The 18,954-nt window shown below is 42.6% G+C and overlaps 2 protein-coding genes across 2 annotated transcripts in view; one reads left to right on the top strand and one right to left on the bottom strand.

The window, feature by feature from the left end:
• Window positions 1-239: 239 nt before the first annotated feature.
• Cisd2 (CDGSH iron sulfur domain 2) lies at window positions 240-2,703 on the bottom strand. Its single transcript, XM_076445219.1, has 4 exons — window positions 2,543-2,703; window positions 2,272-2,366; window positions 1,673-1,789; window positions 240-781 (listed from the first exon to the last, which is right to left on the bottom strand). The coding sequence occupies exons 1-4, from the start codon at window positions 2,637-2,639 to the stop codon at window positions 692-694; spliced, it is 399 nt and encodes a 132-aa protein (XP_076301334.1). The 5' UTR covers window positions 2,640-2,703; the 3' UTR covers window positions 240-691.
• A 1,982-nt stretch (window positions 2,704-4,685) lies between these two features.
• Window positions 4,686-18,954, top strand: part of Efa6 (Exchange factor for Arf 6) — a 65,186-nt gene continuing 50,917 nt past the window's right edge. The window contains exon 1 of the mRNA XM_076445200.1: window positions 4,686-5,189. Within this exon, the coding sequence (XP_076301315.1) occupies window positions 5,055-5,189 (135 nt within the window). The 5' untranslated portion in view covers window positions 4,686-5,054. The remainder of the gene's footprint in view (window positions 5,190-18,954) is intronic.

The raw sequence follows: 18,954 nt of genomic DNA, 5'->3' as shown, positions 1-18,954 counted from the left end.
CATGCAGATGATTGAATTGAATGTTTCTGCATGTTTACGAAACTTGTATTGGTGCTAGAACGAAATGTATCGGTTCTCTGAATGATTATTCTGAACGATATTGTTTTGTAGTATTCGATTGTTATTTAATACGTATTAAATTTTTGTAATCTAGCATTGTCATTGTTGCTTTTTCATTTTATATTATGCCGTATGTGATGAACGTGTAAATATTGTTAGTCAAATAAATAAGTGGACTATTTTTTTAAAAGAAAGATTATTTATTCAAGCGCTTGCGTATTTCGACCAATGGTAAACCGAATAACAGAAACGTTGTGATTATACTAAATCTTAAAAATGACCTGTATAAAATAGTAATACATAATACTATACATGTATATGAACCTCTGAACCTTGTATGTTAGAACTTATGCAATTACTAAACCATACAACTTGCGCAACAATATATTTATTTATAAATTTCTTTAGATCACATTCTAGAAAATAGGTACAAGTAACAAATACATACTTTGCATTTGGTAGATGATATTGTTTCTTTAGTTTCGAAGCTTAGTTAATATGCGTATTCAGCATATACCTTTCTCCTCTATGAGGTGTCTACAATGTGGTTCAAGGAATATTTGTTTAAATTATCGATGACATTGCAGATGGCAAGTACATACAATGACATTTATGCATTCACTGATTCTCATTAAGCTTTCTTCTTTGTAACAATAAGAGGACCTACATTGTCATTTACTTCCGTATTATGAGGTCCGTGAGAGCCATCGCAATATGGCCACTGAAATAAACAGACATACTTATCCATATAAATAATACTTGAATACTATTTTAATTTTATAACTCGTGTAGCAATGTATACAGAAATATTCGAATTATTAGAACTATGAGAATTATGATTATATAACATGTGTGTCGCAAGCGTATTCTTAGATATAGTTCATATGTACAGTCAACGGCAATAATAAGTGGACACCCTTAAAAGTCGCATAACTTTTTAGAAATTGGTCCAAAGGACTTGAATTTTTTTCAGATTTTAGACCAGCTAGTTCGCTAGCAAATAAGTAAACAAAAATTTATTAAGATTGCAATTGGTAGGAATTATACAAAATTTTTAAAAATGTTTTGTCAACTTTTTTATCTGGGCCTGTAACGATAATTTAAAAAGTGCGTTTTATAAATTTCAGTAATTTGTATGCATACTGAAAATTTCATCGAAATCGGTCAACATTGCAATGAGCTACAAAAACGTTTGAAGATGATCACGTAAGGGCGAAATGTCCTGGCAAGGCTGAAAATCTGCGACTTTCACCCTTAAGCTCTTGACCATATAAGTTACTGAAATCTATAAAACGCATTTTTTAAATTATTGTTACAGGCCCAGATAAAACAGTTGACAGAACATCATTTTTTAAAATTTTGTATAATTCCGACCAATTGCAATCATAATAAATTTTTGTTTACTTATTCTCTAGCGAACTAGCCGGTCTAACATCTTTAAAAAATTCAAGTCCTTTGGACCAATTTCTAAAAAGTTATGCGATTTTTAAGGGTGTCCACTTATTATTGCCGCTGACTGTAGTTCATGTAGGTCAGTAATCAAGTACCCCTAAAATCTGAATACCATAGAACTATTGTATAATACTAGACAGTGAAATATTAAAGCACTTACATTTTTAGATCTCCAACAGCGACAAAACACAGCCTTGTCAGTAATATCTTCTATATCAACAGTATCTACTACTTTAGCCACGTCTTTTTTGATAGAATGGTTAACACGTCCACAGGGCTGAAAAACGTAATTTCGCATATCACATACAAAATGGTAATTAAAGAATACAAGCTTCCAGCTTGATTTTATTGTTTCAATCTGATTAGATGTAGCTAAATAGTAGATGTAGCAAAATTGTGAAAAAGAGAAAGGGTTGAGAAATTGTGGAATGATTATGGACAGCTCTAGATGCCAAATTGAGAAACAATTACCCCACTTCAATTTTAAAAATTCGAAAATATAGATAATTCGATCAGATTTGATTTACATGTTCTGCACATTCATGATACATGTAGGTCCTTTAAAAAAGTCGTCTGCACTAAAAGTACATATGCGAATAATTCGGAAAAGTAGACAACAGTACTGAAAGACAATAAGATATCCGTAATGAAAGATTAATGGTGAGTCACGCAGTTACATAATCTATCAATAAAAAAGTAAAATATACCGTAATATACTACTAATGTCCTTGGTATTTCGGTAACAGGTAGGTTACTTACCAGGCCTCTCGCTAACGGACAGAATGCTTTGTAGGACATATAACCAACGCCAGCTAGCATAGCAGTTGGAGGAATTAAGGCGAACCAGTCTCGTACTAAATGAAAGCACAAAACACACTTGATAATTTCACATTTAATTGCAATGTGTACCGAGCAAAGTACTTTTACTAGTTTTGTCGTGGCATATATTGAAATGTCCGCGTTCTACTGTTACTCGGTTGATTTCGTCAAACAATTGAACATCTAAAGAATAGAATGTCGAATTTCTCACCTCCTAATCGGAACCATCCTCCTATAGAATCTGGAATCGGTAATCCAGCTAAATAATTCGGAATAGATACCTTGACGAGATGTGCAATTGGCTCCATGTTGCTATTGCTACTATCTGAGTCAAATCATGTGTCGGATACGAATCAGATACGAATGCAAACCAGCTGATAATATGTTGTAACCGCTATCTCGAAAGTACGAAAGTTTAAAAATATAAAATTAAACTTATACTACGACTTATTAAAAGATATGATCTGAGACGAAATATACGCGATATATAAGAACATTCTTTCGTGGAATACGAATACTACATTCATGTGCAAAATACTTTCGACGTATATTTTCAACTAATATTTCGTAATTATAGCGTAATGACATGGTTGATTATATGCGATTTTTAAATTCAAATATCTATTGCCTATAGTGTTATTCAAAATAAGTATTCAAACAGCGGTAGATGCATATTTATTTAACAGTAAATAGGACTAAATTATGTCGTATAATATAACAATTGAAATAAAACGTTACAAGAGAATATATTTCGCATCGGCGCGCATACATTTTTAAAATCCCGTATTTCTGCATGGTTGCTAGCAGTTTCTGAGTAACGTAGTCTCTCAGGTGAAAGACCGGCTGGGTCCAGTGGACATGTAACGGTTATGATCTTTGGATCTATTTAGGAATGTAGGATATACATATATGTACATACCTCGGTTATCTGTGTTTGTTGAAATACGGTTCTCGATAACGCGTTCTCAACACTGATATATATACTATCAGTGGTTCTCAAGTTCGAAGAAGCTTAGATGCCGAGAAATGCCGCTGTTTCTATTGCAAAAATATCTCGCAGCTCACTGCATCTCGCAGGCCTCTAGAGATAAATATGAGAAACACAGGACTCTTGCACAAGTTCGCATGCGTACAAAAGACAGTATTTCATAAATGTGGTCGTCTTGCAAGGACATCTAATTACATCTAATAAGTTGTGTTCCTATTTCTTACATCTGCGATTCAAATATTCCCGCGCTTTTGGACGTTTTCAACTGTTTGTACATCTTTGTTGAATGGAAGGACGTGGCAACGTCGGCTTGCAGTAGCATTTCAAGGTCGTTTCATATGTGTATATGTACACAGAGATCAAAGATTTCGATAGAAGCGTAGAGAACTTTTGTAGAGATGAAGTTTGATGTTCACTTTGAAAATTGATTTCTAATGCGCGTGTGCCTGTAAACTGTAAGTATGCACATTTGAATGTTACCCACAGAAGATCGGTCATCTAGTGCGCATGCGTACAGACGTGTGTAGACGATGAACATAGCTTTAGAACTAGGTTCATGAATACCTTTGTAATGTATTAAAACTGTGTGCAGATATTTATATTTATATATAATATTTATATTCAGATATATAAACATATATATGTTTATTGAAGTGTATTGAGTATCGAAACATTTGCGGTTTTCCTCATAGTAATGGCACCGTTCACGTGTGTCTAGTTAAATAAATAATTAATTTTCAATATCCCTAATGGGTGAAATTGATTTGCAAAACGGTGTAAACACATTTCCACGCAATCTTGCATTTTGAATATTGCCGGGCTTTCCGGTGTTTCCAATGTTTCTCAGGCAGTGTCTCTGTCCTGCTCGATTCTGTGGGGAAGAGAAAGAGAGAGAGAGAGAGATGGAAGTACGAACTCGAAGAAACGGCAACGCTGCGTGCAAGTGTGGCGTGAAAGTCGGTATACGAAGATCGTAGGTACATATCAAGAATAGGTTTGTGTCTGGCGTTCGTTTCGGTTCTGCGAGGTAACTCTGTGACCGGCGGGATGTCTTGTAGGTGGCGCCATCCAGTCACAAGGTATATGCCGGGCAGGGTGGAGGTGTCTGCGTCGTCCGCAAGGATACGACGTCGGTTGCCGCGACGCCGCCGCGGATCGCGCAGGCACAGGTACTTAGGAAGTGCGCGCGTTTTCGAGGCGGTATCACGAAAAGCGCAGGAGTGGCGTTACCACGTATCGTGTCCGATGTTGTTGGTGTTCCAGCACCGTTGACGGTTCGTGGTAGTAGCAGGAGAAGTTCGGCGGCATCGTTGGGAAGAGGTGAGACCAGGAAAAGAGAAGAGGGGAAACCGGGGGGGAGGGTGGGTGGGTGGGGAAGGGACAGAGATAGAAGGCGGTTGTATCCGCGCGGTGCAGTGCGAAAAGTGTTCGCGAACGGGGGGCCCCAGGTTCATCTCAGTGCGTGTGTGTGGGTGGTGCGTGCCTGTGTGTCAAAGGTTTTGCACGTAGTATATACATATATATATATATATATATATATATAATAGAAGAACGGTTGACTAGTGACGACGCGCACACACACACGCATGCACAACGCACCGTGTTAGAAAATAGAAAAGGAAAAGGAAAAGAAAGACGGAAAACACGGGTTGCTGCCGGATAATCGTTGTGCACGGTGTGCGGGTTTGCGTGAAGGTGCGTCAAATGACAGTGAGGTGATCAATGTGCTTGAAACATGGCTGAGGAGCTGGTGGTCACCCTGAACCGCGGCGACTCGTCCGGATTCGGGTTTTCGCTCCTCGGTACCGCTGGACTGCCGCACGTCATTTACGACATCGTCGAGAACTCGCCGGCAGCAAAGAGCGGCAAGGTAAGTCCGACACGACCAGGTTCACTGATCACACGGAAGGATCAGGAATTTCTCTATTTAAAACACACTTCGGGTCCTCTCCCGGCTTTAATAGCTTTAGAGACTAAGTCGATAGAGACCGGTTAAGACAAAACATTGTAAGCAGCGGCGGCGGTTCGATCGTCCTCTATAAACGAGCAAGTGTCTGTGTCTGTCTCTATGTATTCCTGCTCGGTACCAGAAGTTCGAGGACGGTCAAAGGTGGCATTGCAAAGGTGGCAACCCCATGAGGTATGCATGCACATTGAGAATCCTGCGAATGCAAGGGCCTGAAAATAACGCCCGGTGTATATCGACCCGTGTTATTATCACGAGCACCCTCTGTCGCCCCGTCTGTTTCTTCCTCGACCTCCGATTACTTTTTATTCTCACGCTTTGCGAACGGTGTTGGTGCTTCTTGTATACATACACCCGTCTTAACGTCGATGGTACGGCCGGGATGCTGATTGGCTGGGTGGGATCGGTTTAACGGCCACATTCCAGCCTGTCGGTCCCTCTGTCCGTATGCTTCTCTCCTTTTCTCTTTCTCTCTCTCTCTCACACACACTCTCCCCCCTCTCTCTCTCTCTCTCTCTCTCTTTCTCGGTCTGTCTCCCTCTCTCTTCTTCTCTTTCCTGTTTCCTGGGGAACGTACCCCTTCTCGACGGTCATACAAATTGGAAAATTTGAATCGGGACAGGACTGCCGGACCTTTTGCGTGTACACGCCGCCGCCGGCTGTCTCGTTTTTCAACCGGTCCCTTCCGTTCACGGAGAAATATTTTTCAATGCAGCCATGTTTACGTGCCGGAATAGCGAATTCTCTGCTTCTATGACAAGGTAGATATATCATGCTGTGTCCGACTTCCGAGTCGTTTGGGACTACCTTGGCTTTCCGCTACGTGCGCGCGACCATTTATAAATTGTACATATACATTATGTTGCTTCTCGTTCGTTTTGCACGTTATTATTCCTTCAGTCAATACATTGTATGTACTTCGAAAATATTCGTTACGCATTTGCGGATTTATTGAGAAATACTGATTAAAGCGTCGAGCATGCAGACGTCTGCGTGTTGGACGATTAACACGATTCCATCTGACGGATCGGCTTTAAAGTCATCGAAACTTTCGTCCCCGGTTACACGCAAGCGCGTCGTTATCGGTTTGCCAATTTTTCTTCCCGGCACCGGGTAATCTTGAAAATTGAACATACTATTCTCTCCCCCCAGTGTTGCACGAAATAGATCGATCACTTTCTCGGAACTGGTTCCCGATACCTGCGTCGGCTAGATGCGTGTGTATTTCGAATGGCAGATGCGAAATATGTAGATTAACGGATGTACGCGGACCAGTTTCGAACAAGAAGTTGCGACTGAGATGGAAGAAGACGGTCGCAGTTTTCAATGCAAATTATTCGCGTTTTATTTGGTAATTATTACAAGATTAATCACCCTAGCATATATCTTCGTCAATGGATGTGGCAATTGTCGACGACAACATTCATCAAGAACAGCTTTAGACGATCATAGTATGTATGTATAGGCGTGTTTGTTTGTTTACATCGTCTCTTCTCCGATGTAAGCATATTTTTAGACGAGCTAGCTGTCTCTCCTCACTCTCTCTCTCTCTCTCTATTTACGAATCTTACGACTGACAAGTAAATCAAAGCGAGTGTGTGCCTACCTTTTGCAATTCTACATAACTGTTATTGACGAAAAGAATGTGCGTAACCGAGGAGCGCTCGAGCATTATGCGTGATTGGAATGTGTCACTTTCTGTCGAACCGCCCCTGTTTGCTTTTGTTTTGCGAATTCTTAAAACTTCACGTACGTTACGTGGCGAGCCGTGGTACATACACAATCGCTTGTAAGTATTTACATGCGTACACCACTTTGCTCAAGAACGATAATCACAACCTGTTTAGGACAGTTATACCACTCCACTAACACTTGTGCTTAACACATTACAATTTGCATTGGTCTCCAGAGGCCATTATCTGCACATGCAATTGTATATTTATTGCACGGGTACAATTATGTTTTCTTTATTAAACTTAATCCTCATCCGTCCCTCGTGTCAATTTGTCACAGTTTTCCCGAAATAAGTTGTGCCGTTCTGTTATTTGTAGGTAAATTTTCTTGAAACTTCGTGACTTTTATTTTTCTAATGCGAAACACAGCCGAGAAACCTAAGATGCAATGCACTTACCTTGTAATTTCAGCTTTTTAGAGATACAGAAGCTTCTATCTCTCCTTTCCAACAATTTCTCCTATTTATTGTTGTTAAAATAACCGCTCTAACAATTTCCATGAATCAGTGTATAATACGTATTCATAACGCACCGGAAACTCGATGTACAATTTAATTGACATATCGATACGAAATTTACAGGGAAAATTGGTTGAATGTTGCTTTAAAATTATTTTTAGCAATCTCCGAGGTCGTGTTCCGTTCATCGAATTCCGTGAAATACAATACTGTTTTCCTTAATTGATGTAATAGCGACGCGAGAGCTTCACAGGTCAAAAGCTGCTTTCATTATTCGACCAATACGAAGAATGCGTAACACACATCTCTCTCTCATTGTTCCCTCCGAGTGTTGTCCGAGTTTCTCTTCGAATTTTGAAAATGGCTTTTTCTGTTCCGAGTACGAACTTTCCCCGTTGCGTGCTACAATACATTCAGACATATTAAACACAGGCTTTTTGTACCGGTCACCGCCATTTTGTTTGAACAGAATGCATTGAGAATTGTGGTGGATGTTACTTGCATTGTTAAAACACGTTTCGTAAATATGTATCAATTTAACATATTCTGAAAATTTCATTAAAATCGGTTGACGTTACGATGAGCTAGAAATGTTGACGGATGGCAAAGATTGCAGATTTTCTCGATTTTCGGTCTGCAACTGCGATAAATCTAAGGATTCTTATGTCTGTCGTTTTTCCCCAATAAAAACGTTGTGAAATATGCAACTTTTAGTATTTTCTCTACAATTCCGACCAATTGGAATTTTTGAAAAAATTTCTTTTCACCTCCTGTAGTAACCTAATTGCTCTAGCTTCCCAAAAAGGTTAGATCGTATAGTTAAGTATATATAGTACAATATTAAAAAAGTTATCGTTTGTTCTTGAGAGCGTTCGAATATTAACACGTTCCGTGCCACATACCACCGATGGTACACGTTAAACTAATCCAGTTTAAGACTGTAGAATTTATTTCGAAAAGAGAAGGTGGCATTATAAAAAAATGCGGCACACAAGTTCGTTGCATTGTCGAGCAAAAACGGCTCGGCACGGAACGTGTTACATAATGGGATATTCGCTGTAAATAACCAAGCGGGGTACATAATACGTTAACAGTGCATTCGTCTGATTCTTTTCGTTGGTACATCAGAGCGCAATTCCCTCGAAATGAATGGCTCGCGATTGCCCGCGTATCAATTAAGGGGCAACGTAAGGGAACAGATTCGATAAGAAACGGGTTGGTAACTGAACACGGGGCGCACTTGTGAAAACACGCGAACGAATACGCTAGCTGACAGGAGGAAAGGGGGAAGGGAAAGGAGGTGGCTCGATCCTGGGTTTCGTTAGCCCGGCTGGGTTATGAAATTGCATTCTTTTTGTTTTTCAAATGATCCCGTTGCTCGCCTCCCGAATACCAGCGGGCAACATTATGCAACGGGCACGTTGCGTGATAACGTAACGAAAGAAGAACTTGAAGTTTCTCGGACGGCACACAGAAAGCGGTGGCACGCGAGCCCCGACAATTAGTAGTCGAACGCCGCGCGTACACGTCGTTGAATTTCTCGAATTTATCGATCGATCGTTTTCTTGATAACCGTAAGACGAATGCGCCTCCCTAGTTTCCATAATTAACGCCCCTCGTGTGCGCGCGCTGCCTCGCTCCGCCAGTTCTTTATTCCGTTTCAAACGAAAAACCAGAGAGAACCGAAGGATACGCTAATTAGAGAGACGAGAATAGGAGAATTGTAGAATTTTGTCTGCGAGGCGCTACGCTGTTGGGTTAAGGTCCACTGTACTGCCTGCATGCCCAACAAAACAGGTGGACGGTGAATTGCAAGTTAAAAACGGGCACATAGTTGTAAAAAGCTCATAAATTTACCTCTACTTTGTATTTCGAACGAAGAAGCAAGATTTCACGTTCAATCTGCGTATGAAATAAACTGAAAACAGGAACATAAGAAACTCTGCATATGTACATGAGATTTCATTTAAAATACATAAATTCATTTTAGTCGATAGAAATTCTAAAAATGATTGCGACAATGGTAACAATCGTGATACATAGCACATTTTGTGGATGTTAGAGGTGTCTTTTCAGAATTTGTCGATCAACTGAGAAAATTGGTCGACGTCGTTAAATTGTGCAAAATTATAATTTCTGGATACAGCATCGAACAAATTTTTCTTTTTTCTACCAGGACGTATGTGCTAGGATAAAAATTGCGCGAGCTCGAAATAAGTTCAATGTTCTCACTCCGATAAGACAACGCATGCGTCGTTCGGTAGATTAATTGTTAATATCGGCGCATTTTATACCTCGGCGATTTCGATGTAACACTGGCACAGCATTTTCATAGTTCTTAATCACGACCAGCAAATGGTTGAATGGTTTACGGTTGTATCGAAGCTTTTTATAGCGCGGCGATATTGCATCAGACCACCTGTAAACCCGAACCCGAGACCACTTGCTATTTACCTGGGCTTTCTGCAACACAGGATCGCCGTTACATCGATAGCGTCTTACACCGTGCGTTCTCGCATTTGACGTATTAATTTCTGTAGAACTTGCGCACCGTAATTCGATCCGAATCGATCGCGATCGAAAGTGGGACACTGTGCGTATAGTGTATCAAGGTGCCAGCGATACTGTGCACATTATCAATCAATCCACTGGACACCAGACATCTACGATATTTCAAGATTAAGCAAAGTTTGCTCTCGCAAGCGTGCACGGCGCGGCAGCTCCTTGATCACGCTCTTCGAAAATATGTACATAGTTGCATGAAAGAGACTATGATAACAATTCGCCCGCTTCTCTTCCACACCGCAACTCGTCAAATTATGTTTCACTTGTAACCTCACAGAAGTATCACGAAGAAGATGTGTACAATCTCTGTAAATCATTTTTTTAATTAGACCATAAAAATGCTGAAGACAACTGTGGTCGTTTTTCTACATACATATTTCCCTCGATGGAACGAGTTCGAAACTGCTCGAATGTATGTATAATATTCGAATTAAAAAGTCATTTTCCAGAACACGTATCATCGTTAACACAACTTTCCAAATATTTCTGATGATCTGACAAAAAATCTTTCGAATAAAAGTACATATTCACCTTTCTACAAATATCGATATAAAAAATGTAGTTTTGGTCAGAAAAACCGGGTTCGCCGTTACAATGACGTTGTAAATCGGAAGGAGTTCGGTGCACGAGGAGTATGAATTCACGAGACTTAAGTGGGGTGCTCTGGACATCGTGGGCCGTTTCCCTCGTTAAAGAAAATGTAATTTTAGCGAGCGTCCAAGGGCGTTCCTTTGCGAACTCGATTCTACGGCGGCACGCGCGAGAATGCAACGTACCGAGACTCGCCGGTGCGTTTTAATGCGTTCTCGTAACTTGCATTTCACTGGCACAGATAGAGGAAACGCGGGCAGCCCCTGAATAGTTGAATGAAACGCGACAACAATGTACCGGGAATCCAATAATTATTTGTAAGAATATGAAGAAATGGTATGTATACAGTATACACGAAACTCTTCTTCTGTTTGTTGTTGTTTGCTGGATTTTTTCCGTGACCAAATTCCCTCTGTTTCGTCGATGTTGCTTCCTTCTTGTCCGCCGAGACGAAAACGGGTCAACGACCACCGAACCGGGTAGGGGTAGTCTTATTTCGCGTTGTCGCAAGGAAACGCTCGCGATTCCTTTTTCGGGCCGGCTTGGGCTCCGATGACAAATCACGGAATCGTTCTTTCGCTCTCTTTCTCTCTCTCTCTCTCTGTAAAGCCCGCCACGGGAAATCCGGGTGTTCGAGGGCGAAAATTCGCAATCATGCCGGAGATGTGAGTGCCGCTCGACCTAAAAATAGCTGAAACGGGAGATGTATCAGCGGACGACGATGCATTACGGGTCGTTTTGTTTTCCTTTCCAGGAGCAGCCATCTGAGAGCAACACGACAGCTCCTTTTCGGCGCTGATACCGAGACTATAATACTCGAGAAATAGTTACGTAACGTGTATTTCTGATTAACCATCGGGAAGTCATGTGACCGAGGGTGGAGTTTTATTGACCAATGAGAAACCGCGTACAATCAGGTCCTTTTCTCTTCTCGGTTCATTCTTACAGACGTCTACTATTGTAACGATTGAGCCTCTCATTTGCCACATCGATTAACGCAATAAAAAGTAGCACGCATAAACATTTTACTTGCCGAAAGTCCATTAGGAAGACTCATAATTCCCAATGACCGTGCTGAAGAAGGATTTTATAATCTTCTTTGAAAAAGAGTTGGATGAGCGTAGCTTGTTCACGACGAAAGTTGGCAGATTGCTTTTGCATAACTTTTTAAGAAGTTCTGGACTGCGAATCGTTAAGTTTCAAATCTATTAGGTAGTGGTCGGTATGTAATGTTGTTAAGTCTGATTACATATTTTTATATTAAGGAAGACGTGTCTGGAGCTGAAAAAAGCAAGGACACGCTTATTATATAAACTCTGTTGATACGTGTAGAAGATAATCCACAAATGTACACAAGGAAATCAAATTGTGCCAAGGATGTTGCCAGAGACGATGGGAAGAAAGTCATGTCTGCATGACGCTAGCTGCGAGCCTCTGAATCAGCGTAGTTACGCGTACGTGACACCGGTCGTCAAGGTGTTGAATCATGACGGACACGAATCCTCAATTAACCTTTAAACGAACAATTCAGCAATTGCCTTAAGTGAGCAATAACGTGACTCTAATTAATATAGTGTCGAGTCTTACCTGCGTCGAATTTACATTGGCGAACAGAGATCAAGCTTGGCTTACGGAGACAGGATACTGCTGTCTAAACATTCACACGGTTGCATCGACAGGCGGTAAAGAATTATGTATTATGTACATAGCTCGAAGTTGCACGGTGGCTGATAGTCCGCTTAACAGTTAAAGGGTCGCACAGATCAATGCCAATGACACGAAGATTCATAAACGACTCTGAGGCAGTCGTTTCCCGGCTGAAAATTCGACAACATTGTCCAAAGAAATAGCATATGTATTTCTCTAAAGTTTGGAGGCTCCGTCCACCCGGATGCAGCCTCGCAGCTATAAAAGAGCACGCGTCGAGTGTTCCTCGATACCGTACATGCGTGCCAAGTTCCATTACAATCGAGTTGGGTGGTATTCCTCGCAAGAAACGAGCCGATCATCGCGGATTAAACGGTTCGCGGGGTGTCTGCAGTCTGCAAAGCTGTTTCTTCATCTGGAGGCAGAGATCTCTAGCAGAACAGTTGAAAGAGCGGAAGGAAAGAGAGGAAACAAAACGTAGCAGCGTTCTGTTTCTTGCTTGTCGTCGTCTGTTCGCTGTTCCCCCGTTTGGCACGAGACCGGCGCGCGGCGCGGCGCGGTGTGAATAGCGAGCGAACGACATCTGAAAAACGCAACGGGACGCGCCTTGCTGCTCTGCATTCTGAGCGTGACGAGAGAGCTCTCGGCTCTCGTCTATCTATACACCTCTCTCTTTCTCTCTGTGTCGAGACGTGAAGAATCACGGGCGTAAATACCGTCTTATCTGCGCCTTGAATAGCAACGACCGGCGAAAACAAAACCGAGCCGAGCGCGAACGGCCACGTTCGATAACGCGCGCGCGAGGAATGCAGCAGTGCTCGCTTAAATTTCCAGTTTCGGACCCGGAAGTACAATTCTTACAGCGCAGCGTTTCTTTTCGAAGTACAGATTACCTTTACTCGACAGATTTCGTGAAATTTTTGTCATTTCTTTTTCGCAACGGGTAGTCGTTAATCGTGGGGTTCTTAACCTCCCGCAAGGCAGCGAGAGCGCACGTTTTCTTCAAGGAAAAATCGGGGAGAAATAAATCCGGATAATATATCGCGGGCCCCCGGAGAATTAATTGCTTGTTGTATAGTTGCGCCGAAGTGCTACTTTTACGCTTCAAGGGTCTGCGAAGAATTCATGCATTCGCGTGCGGATTCGCGGAGGGAAATTAAAACGGTGTTCGTATACGCGGTGGGGCCCGAGCGGAAATTTTCTTGAACCTCGTCCCGCTTTATTTTCTCCGTGTATTTTTCTTAATGCACGCCCGCTAGATGTGAAATTAAAAGCGTTTCGATTACAACCGTTCATATCCGAAGCGAATTTTTCAATTTAAAACGTAATACGTAATTCGTTCGGTCCTCCCGGCACCGGCTGGCTGTGCGCGTGTTTGCGCGTTCACGCTCATATTTTCCCAGTTCGACGGTTTTCAAATATTGACATGTTCCATGCGGGTTTACTTCCGCGTGGGAATTTGTTTCGCCGATGGGAAGGATGCGTTAATCTCGCGGTAGCCGAGGAAATGGTTGCAGCGGGTCTTACAGGCACATTTCGCGGACGTTGCTCGCCCCGGTGCAGGTGTTTTCCAGTGAACACGGTCCCACAGGGAAAATAGAAAAGTTCAGAAAATATTGTCCACTTCGAACGCGACGTAGAATCTCGCGCCCGCGCCGTTTCAATAAACAACGAAGCCCCGGCACGAAAACAGAATCGATTAACTATAAAATTCCGGGGCGAGGGGAATCGAGAAAAACGCGTTGTCAGGAGCGATCGCTGATTTTTCCTTTCTGCACGAAAATTTGATAAATATTATTTATCTAGACTATTCGCTTGCTTTTACGTTCTCGTATAACACGTTATTTTTACCACGAAGAATTCTTCACTTCTCCCCTACCTCGGTTATCGTACAGTTTCAGTATAAACATTTGCATAAAGGTCTGCACCTTATGCACCTTAAGCATTTTTATCGAACTTCCGATTACGAACTAGGTTTTTCAACTGTTCTACAGCGTTATCGTTCGATCGGAAGGTTTAGATAGGCCGCGTTAAAAGTAAAATTTATGACGTATCGCGTGCTATCTTTTTATCGAAGTGCTCGCGAGAACGTAAGAGGAGAAGTGTGCGATAAGTTGGTCGTTACCGAATCCTGCCAAGCAACACGGAAAAATCGGCCTTTATATCCGGCGCCGCGGCGCTTGATCTCGGCTCGCTCGACAGGAAGAAAAGCGGAGAAAGAGAGCCGCGTTTTTCCTCAACTACGGAAGAAAAACGATTGACCTGGCGCAGCACATAAATTCGAATCTTCGGCCCTTCTTTTCCGCGTTAGCTCGATGGCTGCTTTACGAGGTTGAATCGATTCCAATTTGGGTCGGGATATAACGCCGTTTGCGGACTCCGTGACAACCTCTCCAACCCGGCCCCAGAAAAATCGCGTTGGCTTTCAGGCGACTCATACAGAATGAAGATAAAAAGAGTACAAGATCACTTGCAAATGGACGGCGATACTTCAAAAATAGACTGCGCCACGCGAATTGAAATCCCGACCTTTTTCCCCGATCTCGCCGATTTTCTGGCAACCTCTCCGATACCAGATACTTTTCCAGATAACGTAACTCTGTTTTCGCACATTGTAATCACATTTTTCGGATACGAAATTAGGGACCCGTTCCACAGTTCATTGTTTTTGTTATGAAAGAAAATTTCAGAAGTATTTACGCGACTGTATACGTACATAGTGTACACGGTACACCGTTTTGTTTAGAAAGCTTCTTTATAGTCCGATTTCTAAGTTATGGAAATGGGTATTTATAATGCAGAAATAACGCACAAGAATTCAAACTGTCTGTTCTTTATTTAACTGAAGAAGAACTAGTCAGAAGACGTCTGTATCGTTAGCGAGCCGAAACTGAAGTGAAGCTACAGAGAAAGTTTTAGGGGAAAGAAAAACCCCTTGTTGGGGTCCACTCGGAAAAACAGATGTGGGAGGTCCCTTAATTTATTACTCAGGGCCTCTTTGTATTTGAAGGTTGCAGGCCTTCCACTTCTGACCGAAGTCAATGACAAAGACCCGAGGACCGTTAAAATATTCCGGGACACTCTTAGTATCCTTCAACAGTCGACTTAGTTTTGCAGATATTCCAACACTAAGCAGAAAGTTAACGACACAATTTGCTTTTTTATATAAAAGAACATTTCATCCTCTCTGTCCATTTCGAGAAGTATTTATGCAGCTTTAACGCATATAATCCGCAGTCTAACGATGACAATTGGTCTGTTTTTATGCTCTGTTTGATATTTGTTCCTGGTCTGGTACAGTAAAATTCGGACAAGAGTACATTCGCTCTCGTGACTTCGATAAAGGAAGAAACAAACAATTTGACGACGTCGTTCTCCACCTGAGTAGATTACCCTCTCTTGGACGAGGTTGAACGCCAAAATACGAGTGCAGGACACTGCAGGGAAATAGAGGATGAATATCCGAAGCCGGAAGAGCGTTCCCCATCCTCCCGCTTTGATCCACCGCGACTCGAGTCTTATTTTCTTATCCAAAGTAGAGCATCGATTCCGCCCATCGAAAACGATTTATACTTATATCCGCGGTGGGCTCTGAAAGATGAAGGGTACTTTGGCACCTGGGGGAACATCTCACGACGATAACTGTCTTCTTGGCGTCGTCTCCCTTCTTAGCAACCTCGAGCCTTCTCGATACTTACCGATAAGAATCGACTGTTCCGTAAGGTGCAGCTCATCTCGGTTACTTGCCGACATTGTCCGGACACTTCACTATGAATCTTGTCAAACTGATTCAGAGGAGACGACTCTACGGACTTTTTAATCTAGTAATCGAAGGTTTTTTCGATGCTGCATACACCAGAAAAAAACCAGAGAAGCATTTCTCAAACAGCGGAGAGAAGTTTTGGCATGGATGTTGGAGAGTGTTAACATTTTGCTCCGCCACTGTAATACTGCTCACGAGATTACATACATACCTAATGTTCTCCGAAATTTTTCTGCAAAGTTCGAGAACCACAGAATGGAAGGTTTCATTGTAAATCGTGCGATTGCTATTCTATTAATCAGGCGCAATCAACTGCGCGAATAGGTTCAATCTACCGCTTTTAGAACGGACGATAAAGTCTGATTTAAAACGGCTCGATCTCTGCTGGGGATTGCCGCGAGCATCCTCAACTTTAAATGAAGTGATCACCGTAGATCCAACATTGAGGAGATGTTGGTTGCACTTTCAGTGAGTGCAAGTGTTCTTGAACATCCGCAAGCGATCGCATTCAAAAGCAGAATGCCTGGTTAATGCCGAAAATATTTGCTCGTTCGTATCCGCGCTGCTTGGCGCGCTATTGCGAGGCAAACCGGAAACGCGATAATAAGCGGATCGTGGCTGGCCAAAATGGATTTCCCCAGTGCCCCTCGGAGACGGTTCTGTCAAGCGGCTTTTATGTCTGCCGAGCGATCGAACGTGATAATGAGGCTGCGAGGAAAAGTATTAATTAAGGATCAGCGCGACGTAGGCACCACTTTATCGGGGAAAGAGGGCATCGTTAACGTTCCGTTGCGGTTTAACGAATGACGCGGGGCTAGAGAGCACGACGCGGATGGAAGCGACGAAGAGGGAGAGAGAAAAAAAGAGGGAGGGAGTGAGTGAAAGAGCGAGAGGGGGAGAGGAAGCTAAACCATTATGTTGCGTTAACGTAACGCTGCCGGGAAATGGGTTAAGGACGTTAAGGCCAACCCTCGTCGCTGCCGGGTAAAGAGTGGGAGCAGACGGAGAGCAGGGTATACCCTATGGCGATGCTCTAGCACGATGCTATGTGGACCGAGCTTTACTTTCGAATTACCTGTGCTTAGGTCACCTTTGCGCGCGAACAAACTCGCAGAACGATCCGCTCCGCTGCGCGCCTCTCCTCAAAGCTAGTTCGATCGGCCTAGGAAAAATGCTCGGATCAAATCATTTGCGATCCTGATCTGCCGGGACCCAGCCTGCGAGTCACGACATCATAAACTGCGGAATTTTAATTAGAGTACATGACCTACCGTTCCTCAGAAAAGTCCGTTTTTGCTGAATGACAGGATCATACATAGGCTGAATTAGCTCCGTACGGTCATTATGCGTCCAGAGTTGAAATTGTAATTTATCAGCGACAAAGATGTCCGGATTTTGTTTCGCTGGAGCGCTATCGATTCCCTTATGGTAATATGTGAAAGGCCCCAATTGTCCCAGCGTCGGGAATGCGAATAATGAACGAACTCACGAAGCCGTGAACACCTGTGCCCCTCCCGGTCCGGCGAAGATTGATTAATTTACAAGTCAGAACACGGAGATGCGCATTTATAATGATTAGCCGCCGCCAGGGAATTCACAGTTCATTGAATAGCCGTTGCATTGCGTAATCATAAAAATAGCAGCGGTTACGTGTACGCACGTTGCATCGAGCCGGTGGAAAATTATAAAGCGGACCGGCCGGGCCTTTTACTTGAAGTGAAAGTCGTTGCACTGGAACACGTACAAATTGGCCCGATCAATTCCTTTCCCCCGCGGGTTTTCTGCGTTTCATCTGAATATCAGAGTTCACCCGCGGCTTTTTCTTCTTTGATACGCGGAACACACAATCGCTTTTAACTTGGCGAACGCCCGCGCCCGATCGTTTCTGCACCTCCGCGATATCATAATCTGTAGATACCGAGTTTTAATCGTCGACGCGGATACCGGAGGAAAAAGATTGAAAGCTTTTATGTGTTTTCCAGCTATAAAACATCGAGGATCGAGTGTAGCGATGATTGTCGAAGATCGGGAATCGCAAGGTTGAAACGAGAAGTCGAAAGTTCTTGTCGATAGTCGACAATGAATAACCGCGAGCTGTAAGTTCGAAATTGAATGTTCGGCGATAAAACTTGCAGATTATAAATTGATTATAATCAGCCCGGGGCAGTGTTACTTGGCGCTGAAGAATCTGATATTTTCTAATTAGAACGATGGAAACTCGTTACATGAGTTCTCAAGCGGGAAGTTCGCGCGATGATCGAAATTTGAAATCGGGCCGATGAAAAGAATAACAATGACGTACATAGTAGTGGAAGATGCAATCCGATCACCCCGAAATATGCAAGTGATCGATCAAGCCTGGGATCTTCGAAGGTTAAATATAAAACTAGCTGTATCTGGTGTGCACTTTGAGCACAAAATTAGCCGCACTCGAACGTAAATTATATCGATTTGAATTGAACCGCCGTTACTCTAATACAGATTATTTATCGTGGCTAGCGAGAGAGCTAAGAATAACCGTGGCTCTATATAAACAGAAAATCCGTCAGAAAATTGAAGCTTCATAGACGAGATCGAGCCTTGCAAAGTGTTCGCGACGTTTCTCCGGTACGTGTTTGTGCCCGGATAAAATTACTGTAATTGGCAATCGTTCAATAATCCATAGGTTTCATTATGTGATTAAACGGCCGTTGCTACGCGCAAACGGCAATAATTGAGCTCTAATTGGCAATCGAATTATCGATGTCAAACAGCCTGCCGGAATACACGGTTCCGTTCTTCTTTCGGCGCACCAATTACCGGTTTAATCATTCATTATTTTTGCGCACTGCGCCGATCATTTATAATCCGCGGTAGAGAATTATTTGACGTTCTATTCTAGCGTGGCCGCCATCTTCCTTTCCTCCGCTCCG

Source organism: Lasioglossum baleicum, unplaced genomic scaffold (assembly GCF_051020765.1).
Source record: "Lasioglossum baleicum unplaced genomic scaffold, iyLasBale1 scaffold0021, whole genome shotgun sequence".
Lineage (NCBI taxonomy): Eukaryota > Metazoa > Arthropoda > Insecta > Hymenoptera > Halictidae > Lasioglossum > Lasioglossum baleicum.
This window is presented reverse-complemented; position numbering and strand designations above follow the sequence as displayed.

Excerpts from the sequence above, each read along its gene's own strand:
- Cisd2 (XM_076445219.1), bottom strand. The coding sequence starts at position 2,639 with ATGGAGCCAATTGCACATCTCGTCAAGGTATCTATTCCGAATTATTTA. Across the intron at positions 2,367-2,542 it reads AGGATGGTTCCGATTAGGAG|TACGAGACTGGTTCGCCTTA; the intron begins GTGAGAAATTCG and ends GCTTTCATTTAG. Across the intron at positions 782-1,672 it reads GCTGTTGGAGATCTAAAAAT|TGGCCATATTGCGATGGCTC; the intron begins GTAAGTGCTTTA and ends TGTTTATTTCAG.